This window comes from Artemia sp. Qi Xiang Cuo, chromosome 15 (assembly GCF_049724085.1).
Source record: "Artemia sp. Qi Xiang Cuo chromosome 15, ASM4972408v1, whole genome shotgun sequence".
Classification (NCBI taxonomy): Eukaryota; Metazoa; Arthropoda; class Branchiopoda; order Anostraca; family Artemiidae; genus Artemia; species Artemia sp. Qi Xiang Cuo.
Window position 1 is genome coordinate 39,702,120 of NC_142808.1, and position 23,895 is coordinate 39,726,014.

Consider the following 23,895-nt stretch of genomic DNA (forward strand, 5'->3'; position numbering starts at 1 on the left):
GACACAACGTCTTTTTATAAGGTAAGGAATAACCAAAGCCAACTAAAGACAGACCAAATATTAATTTGATAGTTTTTATTCAACGGGTTGGTGAAGCTACAATTTTCACACCGATTTTCCAAAGAGAATAGGACTTGAAGGCGGAAACCCGGCGCAGACTCCTCGCGTTCGAAATATAAGCCCATATTGTACCAAGGCAATATGATCAAATGAGGTGGTCACAGTTTAAATATTTCAGTTTTGGTAAGTATGAAAGGCGAGGTAAGGGTAGTATGAGTTATTTGAAAGGATGTCCCACTCCAGTTTTTGAACTGTTTATGGATCTAGTAGTGCCACATATGGGCGCGAATTATCACGGAGAAAAGTTAGCCCTTTAGTCAAGAGTCTGCGTTAACACTTTGTTTTTCAAACGGCAGGCCTTAAGTCATGCTTATAGCATTCTAGAGTTCATGGGAGCCTACCTTTTATGACCACCTTGAACATCAGCGAGCTATTAACAGCCAATATTACAGAGAAATCCCCTCAAAAACTAAACCTTGTCACTCAACCGTGACGTCGCTGACTCTTGACTAAAGGTGTAAAATTTCTCTATAACAATTCACAACCACATGTGGGCACTGCTAAATCCAGAAACAGTTCAAAAACCGGGGTGGGAGACCACTCCCAATCATCCCTTCAGCTCTGACTTCGTCCATCATACTTTCATTTGTTTGGACCCCTCAAGGAGACTCTACGCAGAAAGTATTCTCGATCCAATGAAATTGTAAAAATCAGATACAAAATTGGCTTCGAGATCAAACCAAAGAATTCGATGATACAGGCATACACAAGTTAGAACAACGACATGAAAAGTTTACAAATGCTGCTGGGGGCTGTGTCGAAAGGCAGCCAAACGAGTAAAGAAATCGTTCCTGGGCTACAGCAATTTTTTTCGTTACTTTTTGAAATTCTTATTGAAGGTATCTTTGGCCTTATCATAGTAAGATGCTATTTGATACTGCATATATGTATGTCCCTTAAATCTTTGGCTAATCTGAAATAACGAAGCTTTTGAATAAAAAGCTTCGTTTCAGTCTCATTCAGATACCCATATATTCGCTGATTCACTTATATACTTTGATAGTATCAAAGCAGCAAAAATGCGGAAACAGTTCCAAATGTCGAAATATAGCATTATATACTAAATAAACTTAGTTAAACTATAATTCTGAGTTTGGAATATGAGGCAACTACTTGACAGTCCACACGGACAACTTCAGCGCGCAAATATATACATTTAGCACAGAGTACACAAGTAACACACATAATATACATCAATGACCAGCTAGTGACTCCAAAGAAAATTTTAAAGTGGAGATTTCTTAGGAGCCATTGTTCAAAAGTTAAATTAGATCCTCTTGCTCCAAGAAGTTAGGAGTTACCCTAAGAAACAAAAATATTCTCCCTGATATTCTGCCATTTTCATTCGTGCATCAGCCCCGTCTTGGAATATGCATGTCCTTTCTTCCCTGGTGCACCGAAAAGCCACATCGATCCACTCCAACAAATGCAAAATCGAGCAGGTCGTGCAGCAACCTCTGGCAACACGAAAGCTAAAACCCCCCAGTTGATCCAGGAACGCCTCGATGTGGCGTCCATGTCGGTTTTCTACAAGTACATGTATAACCCTCCATCAAAGGAGCTATCGAAGCTCGTTCCTGATAGAGCAAATCCCTTGCGATCAACTCGCCAAAGTACAACTCGTCAGGACTACCTTGAGCAAGGTACTCCCCGACAAGAATACCTGAAAATAAGTTTCGCCCGGCGATCGGCTGCTACATAGAATAGATTGCCGGCAGAGGTAATCCCGGAAAATGCTTCCCTTGACGCGTTCAAGAGAAGGTATAACAAATACCTTAGTGTTGGAAAATGAGGTAATTACCAGGACTAGCGGCAAATCCTCATCTGTGATGGAGCCGTGAAGCCTGTAATAAAAAAACTTCAACTATACGTCACATAAAAACTTTCACTAATTACAGCTTCCCATTAAATAGAGACCGACAATGCCTTTAATGTGCATTCAAAGAAAATTCCAACTTACTTTTGGCGTATGCAAAAGACGCATGCACAATTCTTAAACGAACATCTCCGAGCATTACCGAATAAGTCTCAATTTGATCGTCATCATTGAAACACTTCAACGTCATTAGATTAGTACCAGTTATCACAAAAATACCATCTTGAGAAGAGCCTCCAAATTTCCGCTTCGTAGCATTCATGTGCTTACTCCTATATTTTTCATGATACCAAGATGCACCTCTTTGCTCAAACAAAATGTTCATCTAAAAGGAAAGACGAAATGCTCAATTCTACCATCTGAAAGTGCCATATAGTAACAAAAATGGAACTGTTGGTGCCATTCATGCCTTTTTGTTACTTTTATACGGGTCGGACAATTTTTTTTTCGGGGGAGGGGGGGGGGTGGTTAAACCGGGTGAGCCTCCCACCCCTATCCTTCTTGGATACTGCTTTGTGAGAAGTTAAACGTACTTTGCAGCATTGTGGCAGAGAAATTACAATAATGAAGACAAAAATTTCGGTAAATTATAATAACTATACATCTAAAAATCTTTTTACGTCCTTCAATTTTCTAAGATGAGTATAAATTTCACATAGGACAATATTTCACATATAATTGAACTTTTATCTGTAACTTCTATAAAAGACTAATTTATATCCCCTCAAACATGATGCCAATTAGATCGTTAAAATTCCAAACAATCCCTAGCAAAGAAACTTTATCTGGAAATAAATCCCCAAACATTTTCTATTTTCGGTAGAGTTCGGAGGGGGGGGGGGGGTATTTCTGACCCCCCCCCGTCTTCCCAGAGTATAATTTAGGATATAATTTCAGCGGTGATTTACATTAATCTAGCACTTTAGAAAGCCTCAGTAATATAGGTTGGCCTTAACAACTTAGAAAATCTAATTTACGATGTTTAAATACCAGTTTTAAATTCGCAATAACAATCCCAAAAGCAATGTATATCCACCCTCAATAACGCGGTTGACATCTGAAGGTCGCTTCGTACTCATAAGCGGTTCTCTCATAGAGAGCCAAAGTGAAGTTTCAAATTGTCATAATACAAAAAACCAGATTTTATTTTAGAAATTAAAATGTTGCAAAACAAAATTCAAGATAAAATATTAAAATATTTCATCAAATTCAAAATATCAAAATTAAAATATTGCACAACAAATTCAAGGCGATTAAGCATAAAAATTAAATAATCTTAAATTTTCTTGCGATCACTTATCAGTTTTAATCATATGGTCGTTAAATAAACATGGCGAAACCGGCTTTGAACATACAGTATTATCATCACCAATGACTTCACTCCTCTTTTCAACATTGCCGGATAGGCCACTTGGACATCTCTATTATATACTTTTTGTCTGTGACCTTAAATTACTACTTTATACTGACCAAGCATCAAAAGAAAAAGGGCTACTAGACACTAAATTTGGTGAAAATCAAAGACCATTTGAAAAATATGTACTTCACTTACCCTTACTTCACTTCACTTACGCTTTGCACACTTAAGTGGTTCTCTCATTAAGAGCCAAAGAGAAGTTTCAAATTGTCATAATGCAACAAACCAGATTTATTATAGAATTTAAAATATTGCAAAACAAAATTTGAGAGGAATTTTGAGGCTTGATTCTAAAAATTTTCTTTTCACGGTTAAGTGATTGAAAAATTATCTCGCAACAAATTTTTATACTAGACATGTACTCATTTTTAACCTTTGTACCCTTAAGCAGTTATCTCATTGAGAGTCAAAGAAAAGTTTCAAATTGTCGTAATGTAAGAGACCGGATTTTTGTATAGCCTCCAATGATTGGCTATCGTTTTAGTTTTGAAAATGACATTTCATGATTTTTTTCTAGACAAGTCCGAAGTGAAGCCATGTTGATAGTATTAGGACTATAGACTAGCTTTAGAATTTGTATCATTAATTGAAATTATCCGTTGTATAGAGAGATATAATCGAATTTCTGGAGTTCATATTATTGTTTATTTGTTCTTCATTTCGACTTATACTAAAGTAAGTTTTTACAATTAAAAAATGTATATTACTCACTATTGATATTGTAGCTAGTGAGACTAAAATGTTACCAGATAAGTCAATCTATTATTTTTGTAAGATGTTCAATAACTTAGCCATTATTGAAATAATATTTATTTTTATACTTAAGTTTTTAAGATTATTTTATTTGTATTATGTTTTATAATATGGCTTATAAGAATTTGTATATATATTTGTATTATGTTAAAGATTTGTATTATAATTTTATATTTAGAGAAAATTTTAATTGCATGCTGAAAGTTACTGATATCACAGTTGGTGGTGCTCACTTTTGACTCCTAAATTAATATTCTTGGTTTTTATACAAGGCTTTTGTGTTTTCAGTAAAGCGCTAGTTCTCTATAATCATACAAACATAGGGATATATCATCAGTTGGTTTATTTGCACTTGTTTTATCGACATATGCTAGATAGATTGTGAAGCAATTTTTTTTTCGTTTTAAGTATGAACTTCGCTCTTTACTTCCTGCAGAAAAACTTTGTTTCTTTTTAACTAATTGCATGACATAAAGTCATTCGAAGGAGTATTTAAATTACTCTTAGATAATTCCTCTGAAAATATCTAGCATGTCCAAAGGTAGCTGTAACAGAGGTAGGATGCATGCGACTCAATAATAAGATAACTTTAGTACTAACATGTTTCCCGTTGAAAAAGAATCCAGCCGAGATAATATCTTCATCAGCAAATTCAAAGACATGCAACTCTGCCCATTCATTAATGGAAGAATGTTTCATTCCATATATTTTCAGTTTCCCATTTTTATCAGCAGCAAGAAGACGGCAATTTGGTCCCCATTCAAGTAGAGAAAATCCGGAAACAGATGTCGCAACCCTAGAAATAATTGGTTAGAACTAACTAATTTTATGAAAAAGATAGATAATTCCTCAGGAAATAACAAGCAAGAATAAATAACATCCAAGTCTCTAAAATAATAATAATAAAAAAAAAAAAAGTTGAAAATGTACCATAAAATTTTTGCTGAAGCAAATAACAAAAGATAAAAAGGAGAAAAAACACTTAACTGGTCTTAAGTTAAACATAAAATTAGACGTTATAAATTAGGCTTTCATAGAAGGAGGAAAATAAGATCAAACAGTTCGCGGTAACGAACTGTAAGTAAGGAGCGATGCGGCTCAATAGTAACCTAAATTCTAGAAACCGGAATTTTGATATCAATATATATATCAAAGAATCGACTTATTATACTGATTCCAAAATATATAATATTCATTAAGTTTAGCGTTATCCATCAAAGCCTAAGAGCCTGAGAAGATTTGCAGAATTTTCGAAAAGGGGATAAACACCCCCTACAAGTCAAGGAATCTTGACTTTCCATTGGAATGGAAGTTTCCGGAGGTAAACTTTCCAGAAAAAATCTTGAACGGGGGAATTTGGCAAAATTCGTGTAGGGAGTTCCTTTTATTTGTCTTACCTTCTCGTTGTCTTACCCCGTTTTAAATGGAAGCCAGGCAAGGGAGGTGCAATCAGTCGGCAAAAGACGAGACTTAAAATAGAAGAATTCCGTTAATAGACAATATCCGTTAATTGATCCACTGATAATCACGATCGTTATAATTGTCTGCATTTTTGGATGGCTTTGATGTTATGATTCCTCTATTCTGTTTTACCTTTTAATTTTGGCTTGGTAGTTTTTGCTACTGTTAAAATATTATTACATGAATTTGTTATCTCTCCAATATCTCTCCTGTTTTATACTTCGATTTATTCATTCTTTTACAATTTTTTCTCATTTTTGCATAATTTCCGCATTTTTACACTCAGTTATTTTCTGTTTATTTTCCTATTATTCATTTATTCTTCTATTCTGCTATTTTTATTCTTCCATTTATTTTCTGCAATACAATTTTTTTTGTTATTCTCCTCGCAATGTAAGTTGTTTGTTTTATATATATATATATATATATATTTTTAAATATATTATTGTTTTCTTGTTTTCTTGTTTTTTTTTATAAGATGTGTGGGTGTTACATCTCATAGGTTACGTTTTATAATTTGGAGAAGTGTGACCAAATCCGAGGCATTGTGTGTATTGGGATGGTTTAAATTATTTAGGGCTTGAATGCTTCAAGTTGGCTAAACAGAAACATTTGGTGAGAAAATGAATTCTGTCGAATACTATCTTGAAGGACACTTAATAAATGAGGAACCAGAACCATTAGGTTTAACTAATCTACAAATTTTATTACAAGAGATAAGTTCCCCCTTTTTTGTTCATCAGGCTGTGCTTAAGTTACTCAAGGGATAATTCTCGAGGAAAATCATAAAATATAACGCAAGGTTTGAATGTTGTTTTCCACTTTTCAGCTTTAAACCAGTTTGCTTTTAATAGCAGTAACGTCAACTCACGGAAAGTACGGATATAGAAACGCAGCATTCGAAATACAGGGGGGAGGGTGCAGTTTTGTTACTTTTTCAATAAAAGTACAAAAAAAACATTTGTCAATGAGAATACCGAAAAAGGAAGTTTTCAAAATCTAGGTGAGAGGGTAAAAAAATTGAGCAGGGGCAGTTCTCTCCCCCTCAAGTAGCACCACTGTCCAATAGTTTATTTGTAGGACCCTAGTCAAATTTGCTTCATTTTGAGACAGAATAGTAACTGGCAATAAAGGTGCTGCAGTGAGTTGTTAGTAGTAGTAGTAGCATTCGCAAGAAAAAATGCACAATTTTATTTAACGCTGTGGAAATAACTAGTGGTCTTGACATTCCACATATTATTCTAAAAAAGTATGAAAAAAAATCCACAATAAAATTTTCACAATAACTGCGCACAAGTTACCTGAAGGGTTCCCAAGGGATATTCAAGTCAACAATATAGATGAAACAGTCCTTGTCCCTAGAAACCGGACCTTGATTCTTCACAAGGGCAGTAGTTGAGGTAAAAGCCAAAAGATTATCATCTGAAATTGATGAATAAGACCCAAATTCACTGAAAAATGAAGAACAATTACCTAGTTATCTAAGACAATCAATCTTGTTTAAGTAGTTTCTTTTGAAATAAAATATTCACCTTAAAAAAACACTCTAGATTTTGACAAGAAAGACATCAATAGATTCAAATTAATTTAACACTATTTGAAGCTTGCATATTAGTGTTATTACCATGTGAAGCATAATTTTTTTTTTCCATGCCAGGAACACTGATGGATTAGTTTACCTAATTCCTTACTAATTTCTCTTCGAGATGACACAAAAATGCTTACAAAACAGATATTTTATCCTATTATCAAATTGTCAACAAAATAAGCACATCCACTGTAAGTGAAATTCCACTGAGGAGGATTGTTTAATTACTGAAATGGGCATATTCCATAAAAAAATGGAAACATTTGTTTTATGTCTCATAAATACTACACAAAACAACCCGTAGAAGCTTGTATAAACATACTATAATATTTTTTTTTTTAGAACACCATTTTGTCAACACACCAAATTCACTCTACTACAAAAAGTATTTGAAAAGGCTCAAAGCTTAAGCAGCAGAAAAGTCATTTAGACATAATTCCTGTGTACAAAAACTTCCACCTTCCATCCTTATTTCTCAGCTCTGATGCTACTATGACTCTTGATCAGTCAAAAAAAGAAGGCTTTAATAGCAATCGAGCACCACAAGACCAAGAGAGTTTTTTATAGTAGGGTACCTTCTCAGATTGTTCTGTCTTAGCATTCAAAATCTTATCCAAAGAAATGCTATTTTTTAGAAACTCTAGTTGGTCAGCTTATAAAATGAGTCAACTGAAATAATGTTATACAAAAATTATAGTAAAGAACAAACTCTAGCCCATAGTAACTAAAATATTACAATAATATAGCAAAGAACAAACCAAGAATCTAGTAAAGAACAAACAACAAATCTAAGGAACAGACAACGAATCCATAAAGAACAAACCACAAATCTAGTGCAGAACAAGCCAGGAATCTAGTAAAGAACAAGCCACAAATTTAGTAAAGAACAAACCAAGAGTCTAGTAAAGAACAAACCACAAATCATGGTTGCAACGATAATTTATAGTAAAGAACACACTCTATCCCATAGTAACTGAAATACTAAAATAAATCATCATATGCATGATGATGCAACACAATTATCTTTTGACAAGATAATAAAACACAATCATCTTTTGAAAGCTTGCTTTTCTGGGGTATAGTGCCATATTTGACTGACTTCAACGCCTGATTTCCCTGTGGTTCGTCTTTAACTATTCCAATTAAGAAAAAGCCATTGGCTTTTTCCTGTGTGTAATTAGCTTTGGGAAAAATGTGTCCTAACAAAGAACTCTAAGACTAAAATGTTTACTGTAAATTCAACTCACAATGGCAAAACTGACATGTCTTTTGAACAACAAGAAGCAATTCTTGTCCAATAGCTCAGGCCATCATATAGTAAAGAACAAACCACGGGTATAGTAAAGAACAAACAACGAATCTAATAAACCTACCACAAATCCAGTAAAGTACAAACCACACTTCTAGTAAAGAACAAGCCACAAATCTAGTAAAGAGCAGACACCGAATCTAATAATATTTTAGGAAAATTGGAAAGGCAGGGCAATGCACAAGAAGATTGTTTACTCATGTTGGTTGTCGTTGTTTTGTACTGAGTGTTCCTACTGCATTATTACTGTAATTTTTATGTAATATTATTTCAGTTGAATCATTCTATAATCTGACCAAAATATGTTATATTTTTCAAGAATATCTTTTGTCCTTACTCGTCTTCTTTTCCCTCCTTAAATTGATATTTCTTTAAAGATGGACTAGCTTGCAAATTGGTTCTGTAATTGTTGACTTTGACCTTGATTGATGAAAACTAAACCTATGTGCATAATATTGTTGACATTAACCTGGATTAATGAGAACAAGCCAACAAACCCGAAGGCTTTTCTTAGCAGGAACTACTAAAGAACGAGCTATGTTATCAATAAGACACCCTTTTAAGTATACCATCATCTTGTATATGAAAATGCAGCTTTTTGTAAAAGAATTCATTTTAATTTAAAGATTATTTTTTGTTAATTACAAAAGCGATTATATGTAGTAAGCAGGTGTGCAAAAAGTTCCAAAGCTGCCAGCAGCAGAATTCCAAAAGCTGCTGACACTTTAGCAGCACAACTTGTATTTTGACAGCTTTGATTTGAGCAAAAAGTATTTTTATTCGTAGAATTTAAAGAGAAGTAACAAATGTAACTTAGTAGGCCTATAGCTTGCAGTTAGAATATCAATAGTTTTCTGAACCAAAATTAACAATATAATCTAATTCAGTGGCAAGCCATATATTAGACATAAATATCATACTCCATAATTTTATATGTACTATTTTTTCAAAAGTATTGTGTCATATTTACTCTAACACTACTAGTGGAGTATAGTAGCCTATTCAAAGTCTGAAGTATACTATATATAGCTTACTGTTGTTATTTTATAGATGGAGTTGTACACTCCAATGCTATTGGTATTATATAAAAAAAATGTAAATCCAACTACTTGCTTGATACTCATTGATCACTATACTACAACTATAAAAAGCACCATTTGATTTTCTGGGAGAACTATAGTGATTGGCAGCCTGGCAGTCAGACACATTCTTAAGATGTGATATTAGTTTTGGCCTAAGCTAATCCCCAAAATAAACAGAGAATTGCTGCTACATTTTAGTGTGGCTGTTTTAGGCTATTAATCTTCCACGTTCCAGCTTTCCCATTACCTGCTTTAACGGTATGTAACCTTGATAGCAACCAGGCCTTAAAAGATTCTTTCAACTAACGAATAAACAATTTTTAAAGGGAATTTGGCTATTTGTGCTAGATTTGGAACAATATTCGTTTTCAGTTGCAGAGAAGTGGAATAAGTAAAAACTTGTCCAAAAGGGCGAAGGATAACAACGACTTAAAAGTAAATTTTCACATAGCGACATTGAAGCTCAATGGGCTTTTAATTTGAACAAGTTTTAAAAAGTGGCAGCATGAGAAGAGACACATACATCTCGCGAGAAGAAATATTTTATAAAAGATACATCGCCTGGTAAAAAAAAGAATATCAAAACCAAAAACAGCTCTTTGTTGTTTTGCAGTTGCTCTTTTTTAGAGTTGTGGTTCCTGTTGGATCGAGTTAATTACAGTTCATTACTACGAACTGTTTGATAAATCTTCAAACACAGATAGCAGGTAGCAGAGATAAAGATCAACCGTTTGAAAAAAAAAAAAAAAATTAAGTTTGAAAATAATATAAAATAAAACTTTACAAGAAAATAATCTGGAAATAATAACAAAATTTTAACTTTCGGCTATAATATATAATTTTTTATGAATCATGTTTTGGGGTCGCTTCCGTTTTATTCAACTATTCCCCGAATTTGAATATAATCTATAGTTTAATTTTGTCTCATTAATAGGGGCAAAGGGGAGGGCTGCAATTTTTACAGAAAGATGATTATATTTAGAAAAAGTTTTGAATGGCAACTCCAATTCTACCACAATTTTTTTTTTATTGTTTTTATCTCGGGATTAGCCTTCTGGGTTAATAATTGCTCAATCATTAGAAGTTGTGGAGATACACCTAGGTATTTAAAAAAAATTTCAACACCCTAATTTGAGCAGAATATCTATTCCGTAAAATTTCATTCACTTACTAAACAACTTTCCTAGACCGTAAAAAGATCCTAGACTGCAGTTGAACCACTCAATCAAACTTGAAAACCCGCCAAAAATATTGCACGGGGAAGGCATCAGAGTAGCAATGGTGAGGGGAAGAGGAGAGGAACACATTTGAAGATAAAAGGTTATATGCAAAATAAAATACTCAAGGAAAAAAGAAAATTATATAATTTTTACATGCCAATTGAAGCAAAATTCAACAAATTTTTAATGGTGAAGATTCCTGGCAGAAAGATCAATTCCTTTAATTGGTACTTATATATTATACCCGTAGTATCCCCGTAGGCACTTTAACAGGCCCCATAGCAGATTAACATAGGATTTTAAAGGTGCCTTGTTACTTCACGACATCCCTGGCAAGATTCCCACCCTGACAAGAATCCAATGAGGCAAGATCTAGGCACTCTAGGCTCCCGGGAATCTGGCAAGATTCCCGGGATTCCAGATGTTTATATTTTGGTTGCTATAAAATATGGATGACAAAATCTTGTTTCAGTATTAAAAAAGGGTTCAGCGTGTCAACATCGAAATGGGTGCTTATACATTATTGGATATTGAAAGTGTTAGCGAGATGGAGCCTAGAGTGCCTAAAGTAGCAGTAGAAATTACAAGGAGTTGCCGAATAACCCTAGAATGGGACAAGATAAATGCGGGATATGTTGTATCATTAAGCAAATTCAAGTCGGAAGAACAATTAAGCTTTGCGGCTAAAGTGAATATAATGCATATATAAAGACTTCAACACGACTTAAATACATTAACGAGATATATTGAAGAAAACAATCTATAAAAACTAGCGAGATTCTTTTAGTCTGTATTTGGTAGCGAGTGTTAAAATGGATGGATTTGAGAACCAGAAAATCTTACGTAATCTAATCAAATTGGAAAAATGGTTAATTTTAGATGATAATTTTCTAGAGTTATCTCTTCAAAGAAAAATATTTTCTAGAGAAATGCTAAACGATATATTGGGAACTGATTCCCCATCTTTGGACTATTGCATGAAACTTTGTCTTCGTAGCCCAACTGCTTTTACTCAATTTATAGATATATTAATTGAGACAAAACAAAATGATATTGTGATTTTGCTTTTAACCACTACTTAGAGGGCCATTTTGTAAGAAATCATGTCTAAACAAGTTTTGTGATGTCACTCCCCCTGAACGACATTTTGTATTGAACGTTTCTTTTTGGAAGTGAGACAGTCAACATCGAAAAAATGTTTTACCCATGTCTATAATGCTTGTATAATTTGGACAGCTGGTCATCCTGTGGAAGTGTACTTTTGCCGATGACTATAATGAAAAGTCTAGATTATGCAAGCCATATAAATTGCATAAAGTATATGCTGTGCAAATTAAAGAACGTAAGCCCTGTCTTGAAAAGATTTGTGACTCTCATACTAGAGGATTCTTATGCTCCAATAGTAACTATGATAAATGGGATCAATGGGAAAAATACTTACCTTGGCATGATTGCAAAAAAACCCTAAACGTGAGTTCAGTTTATTTTTAAGAGACTGGTATCGTCGCACCTTTAAGTTGTTTTGGGAAGAAGAGCCTGGTTTAGGCTTCAATTGCTGGAATAATAAAAGAGTTTGGTTCTTGCGTCATCTCTGTGAAAATACTGGTTACTACGATCATGAACCTACAGACTTTTATTTGGCTGTTATAGAAAGATATTCTTCATATGAGAATTTTGTGTGTGACATTGCTTGAAATAAGCAAACTTAAACACTTAACAATGGCTTGATGCAACTTACTGCCAAATACTTGATAACTTCAATTCAAAATCAACAAAATAACTTCAATTCAGCCTCGACCGAGTCCGTTGATTTTGAATTGAAGTTATCAAGTATTTTGCGGCAGGTTGCATCAAGACATGGCTAATTATAGAAAGAGAAAAGCCAAGACAGATAGTCCAATTGAAAGGCAAATGTTTAAATGGCTGGGGCATGGGTAAATGGCAGGAGTAAGCATGAATCTCTAGAATTGACTCTCAAATCTAGAATTTAGAATTGACATAGGGCCATTAATTTGCTTGAAATAACAGCCAAACAATCGTTTAAAGCCATCTTTATCTTTCCAATAGCACATGAATTTTTTTATATGAAACAAAATAGTGATATTGATTTTACAAAGAGATTTAATAAAAAAGAAGTTACAATATATTGTAGAAAATATGACCCTGACTTTGCATGCCAAAATGAGTACAACCTGAATCCTGAAGAGCTGCTGCCACTCATCGTTTCTGATGATTATCTATACGTAGAAGAAGAAATCTAAAGAGGCCACAGTGTTTTGTACATACATATATTACTAATAAACAAATTTAAATACATTTTTAAAACATTTCATTCTTAGGGCACCAAAATTTATATTGAATAGGTAGGACAAAGTATTTTCAACTAGAAAGTTGTTCAATTGAGGATTGTCTCCACAAACAATGAGGATTGACGGTAAGTATATCCGCGACATCGGAAAACAAAATGTAATAGTGCATGAAAACCACAGCTTTTAGTCGATAAATGTTGTACTCGCTTCTGATTTTAAATAATAGATTTTCCACTTTGCTCAAGAATATTTTTAATGTGAGGTGTGTAGAATGTATACGGTAGGCCAAGAGGATCAACAAAATTCTATATTCTTTCTTTTTCGAAAGATGCATAGCCAATGTCCCGTTTTTGCAGTTGATGGACTGCTATTAACAATGATAATGTTATTGTTAACATGTTGAATATGCTCCAGGAAATCCGAAGGTTTGCAATAAGATTTGTATTTGGACATGTAAAGATCCATATTAAATGCATTGATTATTTCATCTGTGTTCCTGGCGCCAAGTCTAATAGAACACTGCCATAAGGGGTAATTTCCCAATAGGTTTCAAATTGATTTAGCAACATTAATGCAATACTTTCCTCCAATGCCTCGGCAAAGGTACACTCTAAACGCCCACTTCCCGCCCGAACAGCAACTTTATTTTGAGCACCGTACATACCTTATGAAACGATCTCATGGGTTTTCGCTCAAACTTCTTCAGTTGCACCATTTTCAAGTTATAGTGAATCTCGATATAGGGACTGTATTTTCAGTTAATATAGTGTCCTGTAGATTTTATCAACAAATAAATTGTAGAGTGGAATTTCATTTACTTTACATAAAGAGATAAAAGTTCAAAAAGTTCAAATTCATGTGGGGAATCTACTCATGATCTAACGAATATAGCACTTTTTACAAAAGCCAATGCAAGTTTTGAGGGTTCACCATTGATAAATGATGAATCAGTATAGATACGTGTACCCGTAGTAATATGGCGTTGATTCGTGATTGTATGAGGAGCAAGCAATTTGATATTATTTCCAGAGGCTCTTAATTTTTCAATTGCCTAGGCGACACAACTCATAACTTGTTCTTTTCGAACATGAAGTATTGCCGACGTGAGATAGACTGTTACATCGGGTGCAGTGCCAAGAACTTTTCGCAAAATAAAATTAGACCTGGCAAGTTGTAGCTTCATATCAATCTTAAGATTAGGAGTTAACCATTGAGGTACATTAAATGATTCATTTTACCAACTAAATTCAAATCCTTATTTGTTACATCTTTATGAATATTGGTAGAGTCAATGTCTGTTTTATATCATATCTAATAGCTCTGCCTCTTAAGAGCTTATAAGACATTGAAGTCATCAACATTAATAACAATGACATGTAAATCTATAAACGTTGAACTCAAATCTATGAAATAATCTTCACTGAAATAAATTTGAAAATGGACATTTTCAGAGCGGTTGTTGCAGATAAAATTGTTCCTAGTATCCATGGTTTACACTGCCATCTACATTTTCTGAATTGAAAAGATTTAGAGATGAGTTGACTGAAGGACGAGATTCTTTATGTGGTAGAAATGCCATTTTCTAGGAAAATAAATCCTTTTTCGATCTTTTTACTTTCTTTTTTGATGCTTTACGCTTCCAAGCTGGGTTGAGACTGATGAGTGACGAGGTCTTTCGCAGTCTTTTTAGACCTTTTCCGCTTTGTTGTGATTTCACCCGTGATCGACCTAAGATTTTGTGAAACATTTTATTTAAAATCCTTCCCAGAGCCCAAATCATGTAGCGTAGAGGACGCAAAATCCGCAGCAACCGGTGCAATATATTTCTTAGCCAAGGGTTGTGCAGAGAGAAACAGCTTAGAAAACCAATTGCCGAGACAGTAACCGGACACTGACGAAAGATCCCTATAATAGTTCATGCCATGACCCAACTGTCATGGTCCAAAAGTAGCAACATAGCAATCAATATCAGGATATACAAAATTAGTTCTATTAGACACCTTGCTATTGAATGGGTCAAAAATAACATGTAATCACAACCAAACCTTTTGTTATTGCTAGAAGATCACCCAATTCACTTCTTAATGCTAGCTGACAGAACTCCAAATACGAATTGTTGACTGGAATGTATTGAAGGTGATTTACATTGTAGTGGTGAATGTGTTCACTAGAAGTTTTTCGTTCAAGAATACGTAGGAGGGGAACATTGGCATTACCGATTCTTGATCTCTCGACAAAGGATGCATAAAGAAATACACAATTGTCAGATGAGACGGCAGGTGGATACTCTGCATAGATAACATGGTGCTTACCAGTGAAACTTTTACTTTAATAATATGAACTATAAAATCAAGAACCTCACATAAATCTTCATTGAGGAAATTTTTTTCATTCTCAAATGGATTGGTAATGTAAATTCTCTTCTGTTCCGGTGAATAGTTGAATGTGAATCAACCCTTTTTTTATATGCAATGTTTTTGTTGGTAACTCAACACAAATCGCTCATATTGCTGTATTCCCCAAACGGTATAACTGCATAAGAGTGATCGTTAGATTCGAAATTTACCACTGCACCCTGGTCGGAAAAGTCAAAGGGTCTAATTTTATAAGATATGTACGATCCTTTCTTAGGATATCATATATATTTTTGAGAATGCAATCTATAAGAGCAACTTCCTACCTTCCCTCAAATTTAAGGGCAGGGGAGTTTTGTCCAAAAAACACTCGTTTTATTCAAATCGTCATAGATTGGATCGGAAACATTGGACATGAATGTCACATAAAAATCTTTAGACATTACGAACGTTTTCAACGTCTACCCAGGAATCAGAGCTGTATCCAACCCAGAGAACAAGCAACTTTCGCCTTACCTTACGAGTTCGAGTCTTTAGTACCTTTTGAATTTGGTACAACCCACAATTTCCAAATTTTTGCAATTCAAGATCATAAAAACCGCCAAGAATCTCATCATCTTTCAGACTACGAAAACGATACGTTATATGTTTAGCTTCCAAGACTTTTGACACTTTTAAACGTTCAGTGGACCGCGAGCAATTTCCCTTTTCAAAAATATTTCTTGTTCTATTGATTCGAACAGCATCACGAACATTAAATTTTTCTTCCCTGCCTTTTCATTAGAATATTGTCTAAGGAAAAGTGTATTGTCACTACGTGAGCTTCAAGAGGACTAACATTGGACAAGGACCGATGAAGGCGCTGGTTATAAATCAACATGATTTTATCTAAATCTTTAATAAACGGCAGTATTTTTTAATGTAGGCTACAATATCTTGAAATTTAAAGTCAAATAGTTCGTATCGAACGTTCAACCAATGCCGCCTTTATTGCACTATGGCTATGATAAGAGTACTGTATTATATTTCAATAAAACCCTTTTTACATGTGGATGAACAAATTTACTTCCGTGATCTGTTTGAATTTTTTTATACGAATTTTGTTCAAAGATGGATTCAAGGGATTTAACAACTTCATCGCCTCTCTTTGACTGCAATGAAACTGCATATGCATAGCAACTTAATTCACTTATTGCAAGTAAAATATATTTGTAGGGTCCATCATGACGTCTTTGAATCACGTCTAGAGTCAAAAGACCTGCTTATAGAGGGTAAATGGCTTTAATTTTTGGATCGTAACGACCTCTAGTGCTATGTTTTCGATCTAACTAGGTTCCTTTTGTAAATACTGTTTTGTTAGCTGCTTCTTTTCAATCCCGGTAACTTAAAAAGTGTAGTGGGGGAACTTAAACTTCCTAGTTCTCCAATATTTTCATAAAAACGTTTCAAAACTTGAACGATTGTGAACATAATCGTTGTGTGAAGTGCCCGCTACCCTTTTACGTACTAAATGGTGTGGAAAGACGCGTTCGTTTAATACCCATACCAGTTCCAGTTGGCGTACTATCCAATGATATATCTCGTGATAATTCTTCAAATTCCCTTAATCGTTTTAAAACATATTTATTTCCAATAAGACTTTTGGAAAAATTTGACGACTTTCAAAAATTATATAAATGACTATCAAAGGATTCGAATCTTTTATAATTTGCAATCATATCTGATAACAAATCAATTAAATAGTAATTCTTGCCAGCGATTATAACTTTCTTCTTTTTCTCGTCAATTTGTTGATTTTCAGCGAGATAACTCTAGAGCCTTTTATTTTGCTCACGATAGGAGTGGGGTAACATGTCTATAACACTTGTTAATAAATCTTCTTCTTCTTCTTTTTTCGGCTTTTTAAAATTCAAAACTTTCAAGACTTTCAGAAGGTTGATCAATGACATTTAATTTGACTGGTTTTTAATGGTAATGTTTACGTTTGTTGACAAGTCAAAGAGAGTTTTGAAGCAAAACTAGTTTTTCATCATCCGTAATAATTTCTTTGATATTGAATTTATCAAGATTTTCTTCAAAGTGCTCCTTTGGTGAAAGAGTGAGTTCAAAAGCGGTTAATTAGTAGGGTTTAGCCATTTCTAGAGAATAGTGTTTACAAGTCCGGCGATTATCGGCAGTAACAATTAAAAGAAGTTACCACCAGCTTAAACAAAGGCGTTTTATTTTACTATTTCTTTTGTTTTAGCACGCTAGGGCAAGTACAAATGAACGATGTTGCTTTGTCTGTTGTCTAACACCATCTGACAGTTGAACATTACCTTCCATTAAATTTAAACAAGATTCAGATAAGGGATTAATAAATTAATTGTCAATACCATATTTGAGTATCGCTTTCCTAAGCCGCGGTTTTGAATTGGCTAGGACGGAAAATAAATGTCGGTTTCATGTAGCTTCTTCAGCGTCGTGATAGCGACTAATGACCTTTTTTACTGTTCACAGGTATTTAGTAATTTCAGTATCGAAAATATCAATGACTACACGCAACTCTTCGGATGTGTTTTTATTCAGGTCCAATATAATGTAAACATAAGGTTTATTAGTAGCTTGATTGTACAAGGAAATGAAAAATTTGGGTTTGCCGGGATAGATTTGTTTGTTTAGAGTTATAAGAGTACTTGAATCGCGAACAGCTCATAGATAATATAGTAGGTACAATTGAAAGCAAGTGTTCTCATACATTTACTCCGATGAAAAACATTATGGAGAACAACGTTTATAGAAATTTTTTCATGATGTGACCGGACCATGAATAATTGTAACATTTCCTGCGACCATTCTTCAATAGATTCAGCTAAATAGTCAATAATCAACCAATAGTTTGGCGCAATGCTATTAAACACGTCAAGTCCTTGTAAGAATTTTATGCTTGGCGCAATACTTTTTATTCTATCATAGGATTCCTGCCATACACTATAGCAATAATAGATATTTTGTGGGTTTTCTAAAAACATTTTATCCCGGTTTTAAATTATTTTCATTCACAATGTTGTTTTACCAGATATTGACGGTCCGAAGAGAAAGGACCTAAATGGTGTTTTAAATTCATACATACTCCTCCAATGTCAAAATGCAATTAACCAAACGTAACCTCAATAACTTGAATAAATACTCAGAAAAAAGAATACATGGTTTCTTTAATTCAAATATATATATATATATATATATATATATATATATATATATATATATATATATATATATATATATATATATATATATATATATATATATATATATATATATATATATATATATATATATATATATATATATATATATATATATATATATATATATATATATATATATATATATATATATATATATATATATATATATATATATATATATATATAGGGTAAAGGCACCAATGATTTGACATTGCAATTTCGGAACCACTGTCGAAATTTTCCTTCAAAACGGGATAGCTCTGCTTAGCTGTGACTTAGAGCGCCATCTCTTGGAGCCGTCGTTATATTTCGACGGTGCGAAACGTGGACACTATATCCGGTACACCCAGATAAGAAAAGAACAATAAATTTGGTCAATTTCCTGTTTTCAACACAAAAGGAGCTACCGACAATTTTTCAGGTATGTAATGTTCAAACTGTCATTACTTGGTTATTTATTGCAAGAAAAAGTTGGGATATGTGCCACTGTGTCAAGATACATCTGATCTTTCTCTGAAATCTAGTCACATTAGCTTTTCTCGATAAAATTTAACGAAAATGGTGACAAAAATTGCGTTGTTGAAACTAGGTTCCAAGCGTTGAAAATTCTTGTTCGATGTAGTGGAATACCAAGCAGACTAAAAATATTCCTTGAGTCAAGCTCAAGAGTAAATATCACATTTTATCAAGGAATTTATTTGTTGGGTAAGTATCTTGCATTCGCCTTGCTAAAACTTTAGAAAAATAGCACCAGGTCCTTTAACAACATATGTAAATTTTTTAAGAAATCATTGAACATGTAAAACAGATTAGAAATAATAGGTGTCGAAATTCCAGGATCCACTGACGAAACCATAGGCACCATAGCTGTCGAATTTACGGGTGCTTTCTGCGCAACGAGAGATTTTGATGATTATTATTTCTAATAATATTTCAGATGAAAGAACATTTAAACAAAAGGTCTTTTTTTTTAAATTTGAAGTTTTACTTACAGACACTGGATTTTTCCATCATCTGAGGACCTGCTGCTTGGCCTCATACCATGCAGGGGCGTAATTGCTATGGGGCAGGGGGGGGGCAGTTGCCCCTCCCAGACCTCGTCTTCCCCCCCCCCCGACCTGATTTTGCCCCCCCCCTCCCCAGATTTTTTTAGATTATACCCTTATTTATCCTTCATCCGAATAAAAAATACAAATTTTATCGAATACAAAATCTTATACGAAATGATGCGTAGGCCTATGTTTTGGATAAAACTAAGAATCTGCATATGAAAATAAAATCCACTAAATCAAATAAACTTCTGAAATTTCTTGAAATCCACTCCCCTTTTCCTAGACCCTATCCCTTGCGAAATGCTAGTGAAACAATTTTTTTATACTAAATTTGTTATACTAAATACTTAATAATGTATATTAAAATTTTTTGTACTGGTTTGGTTATACCAAATACTACATACTTGAAATGATTTTGTTAGTTTTATTACTTCTACTTTATATATATATATATATATATATATATATATATATATATATATATATATATATATATATATATATATATATATATATATATATATATATATATATATATATATATATATATATATATATATATATATATATATATATATATATATATATATATATATATATATATATATATATATATATATATATATATATATATATATATATATATATATATATATATATATATACATTAAAAACACTTAAAAATAAACACCTGAAAATTAAATGGCAGTGAAACAGCATAAAAAATAAACACATGAATATATTTACAATGGTCGTTGAATATACCACTGCTGCAGCTGGGCCAGCACCCACGGAGAGGCTGCCAGCGGACGGAAGGTGCCACGGCAGGGCGGCAACAAGAAACATAAAATATATAAAAAAAAACAAAGAAACACTTTAAAATTACCGCTTTGCATAACAAAAAATAAATATATAAAAAGTGAAAAAGGCAGTGCTGAGCTGGAGACAGAAAAACGGCCCTCCTCCTCTAACACAAAGCCCCCCTCCTACTAACTATAGGACATTCTCCAGACGGAATTGTCGCCTGTAATTTAAACATTCAACTCGGCCTGAAGTTATGTAGTGACACGAGTACCTAGATTTTGTCTAATATGGTAGACAAAGACATTTTTCTCGACTAGAACTGTATAGTTTTTAAATTTTAAAGAGCAAATGGCCATGACATTCGCTCTTGGAACTAAATTATTCTCTATACAGTCCCCATAAACACTCATGGTGAAATTTTCTTTTACATAATGTGAGGTCACCCCCTTGCAGATTTTTTTCGTAAGCTCATTGTGTGTTTGCACACAGTACCCCTTCGGACCGGGAAACACATCGTGGGATACCAAGTCACTCCCTAATGATTCTGATATTTCACAACGTGTGATCTATTTGATAAAAAGGAGGCAACCAATTTAACCAGAAAATATCAATACTGAAGTCAGTTAAAAGTTTCTCAACTAAAATACTGTGGTTAACAAGGTCAAATACTTTTTGAAGGTCAATGGAAATTAAATTTAGCCAGCAATTAGGTTTTTTTGAGAATTTTCCCAATTGGGTTGATAAGAAAAAAGAAGGTGATGCAAAGTAGAAGTGGATTTGAGGTTCCTAAATTGTCTTAGTTCAGTAAGAGGTAGGATTTTTGCTTTTAGCCAATCTGCAAGGAATCCTTTATATAGTTTAAAGAACACAGGAGTGAGTGAAATAGGACAAACACCTTCTGAAATTAAACCCCTTTTTGAAATTTGTGGATATTGGCCAGACTCAGTAATCTCATTGAAAAGAACAGACAATGGCTTTGAAAGGAAGTCACTGAAAGCGTTAATAAGAGGAAAGGGGTATCTAAAGGGCAGACACTTATTTTTCATAGTTTTCCAATTCTTCTTTTGATCTCAGATAGAGATATGGAGGGGAAAGCAGGTGGAAGATCATCAGTAGGTAATTGATAAGACAATGCTGGGAGGCTCTGGACAATGGAAGCAGGAAACTCGTTAAGATTATTAGCAGTAACTTCTGGGGATTCAGGTAGGTTGAAATCAAGCTGGTCTAGACTCCTGCCACAAAACTTTTTTGCCTTGGAATACAAATTTTTTGGCTTATTGGTAAACAATTCTTCAACCTTATTCTTGTAGTGGGATTAAGCAGATTAGGGATTAAGCGTATTTCGTTTTTAATTGCCTTTCTTAATTTATTAGCTTCATCCAGTTTACCCTTTCTAAAAAGATCCATCGTTTTCTAATTAATGCTTTTATGTGTTAATTAATGAATGGGTTGAACCTGGAGCACTTCTTAAATTTCTAAATTTTTTTCTGGGAAAGAAATTAGATATTTATCATTTAGCTTTTTGTGAAAGGTAGTAATTTTTCATCAATATTATGCAAATGATAAATATCAGACCAATCCTCAGTAATCAGCCATGTTCTAAAAGAAAGAAGGCCAACATTTAGAAGGGGGCAGTAAGAGCCATAAGCTACTGAGAATGAAAGCTTAAAATTAGAAGAGGGCAACAGGAGTAGCAAAAAATGATAACTCCCACCCAATGAAAACGAAGCTGAAGGAGGACTGTAAAAATTATTCAGATTAGTCAGAATGACATCTAAATTAGTCAGAATGACAAACAGAATGACATCTGTTTCCCCTAGTTATTGGTATTTGAACTATTTGCTTAACTTTTAGAGAGTAACAAATGGAATTCATCTTAAGTTCATTAGTGTCCCCAACCAAAGAAAGTCCAACATTAGGGTACTTAGAGCTAGCAAAATCATCACTGGTCTGCAATTGCTGGAGAAATTTGCATTTTGGATCAATGTTTTGGTTTGGCAAGTAATAGAAGACAGCTACTGCAATGATATTATAGAGATGGGGGAGTACTTTAGGTCTAATACTTAGCCAAAGGGTTTCATCATACTCAGATAAATTAGGAACAGGAATAATTTTAGGGAAAACGTTGCATTTATTAAAAAACATGTCACCACCTCCTTTTTTCCAAGTGGGTGATCCAAAGGATGGAGATCACACCTTTTTCTTTGCTAATTCTTTTGTTTCCTTTCATTTAATTTTTCACAAGTTTCTCAAAAACAATTAGTTTACTATATCAATATGTATTTGAAATATACAATATCAAACATAGATTATGGCATCCCTCAGGGATCTGTTCTTGGTCCCGTTTTATTTCTGATTTATGCTAATGATCTGATTTCAGCAGTCAAAAACTCCATGCCTCAAGCATGCTGCAAGCTGTGTCATCCTGATGTTTGTTTGTGTTCCAATACTACTTCTATTGAAAATTTTCTTGTTGCTTTGGCTGATTACACCACTCTTGGGACCCTTGGGAAGACAGAATTTGATCTAATCTTGTGATCTGTGAACTAATCAGGTCTAACCTTATGGCAATATTCAAGAGAGTAATTTCATGGTTTAATGCAAATTACTTGGCCTTGAATGTTGGCAAGTCACATTTCCTTATTTTTTCTTGAATTGGTATAGCTTTCCCTCAGCTTAAACATCTTCAGGTGTCACAAGGCTCCTAGTGTAGACCAGAGAATTGAATGGTCTAGTTTCTTGATGAGAACCTTTTGTTTAGAAATCATTTAGCCATGATTAGGGTTAAGGTCTCATGGAGTTTGGGTATCATTCAAAACTTAAACACACATTTCCTGGATCTATTCTGAAGCTTCTTTTTTTCTGCCTTGTCCAGTCATATGTTTTGTATTGCCACATTGTATGTATGTCTACTTTTTCTTCCATACTGCATTCACTTCTGTCATGCATAATAAAGCATGGCATCTGGTTATGGACACCAACTGTTCCTCACCAAAACCGCTCTTAAATCTACAGTCTATTTACATTATTTCTTGTGCTACTTTTGTCTTTCATCAGCTTCATGGCAATCTTCCAAAATCTCTTCAAAAAGTTTCTGTGTTTATTTCTTATTTAGTTCCATATAGCCTTTGTTCTTCACATAGTATATGCATTCCTCCTATCCCTACTATATGGCCAGATTTCAATCCTCTCATTGCTTTTCAGCAGGTCTGGAATTCCCTACCTTCTTCAGCACAGAGATACCACTTGTTTGGGACCTTTAAAAGGATTCTAAAGGACCATTTAGTTAAAAATCAAAAAGAATAGTGTTTTGTTTTTAT

The 23,895-nt window shown here is 33.7% G+C and overlaps 1 protein-coding gene across 1 annotated transcript in view; it reads right to left on the reverse strand.

The window, feature by feature from the left end:
* Window positions 1-23,895, reverse strand: part of MED16 (mediator complex subunit 16) — a 92,144-nt gene that overhangs the window by 64,339 nt on the left and 3,910 nt on the right. Inside the window, exons 2-4 of the mRNA XM_089100884.1 lie at window positions 6,929-7,078; window positions 4,767-4,962; window positions 2,081-2,321 (exon numbers count right to left, since the gene is read on the reverse strand). Of these exons, the coding sequence (XP_088957010.1) occupies window positions 2,081-2,321; window positions 4,767-4,962; window positions 6,929-7,078 (587 nt within the window). The remainder of the gene's footprint in view (window positions 1-2,080; window positions 2,322-4,766; window positions 4,963-6,928; window positions 7,079-23,895) is intronic.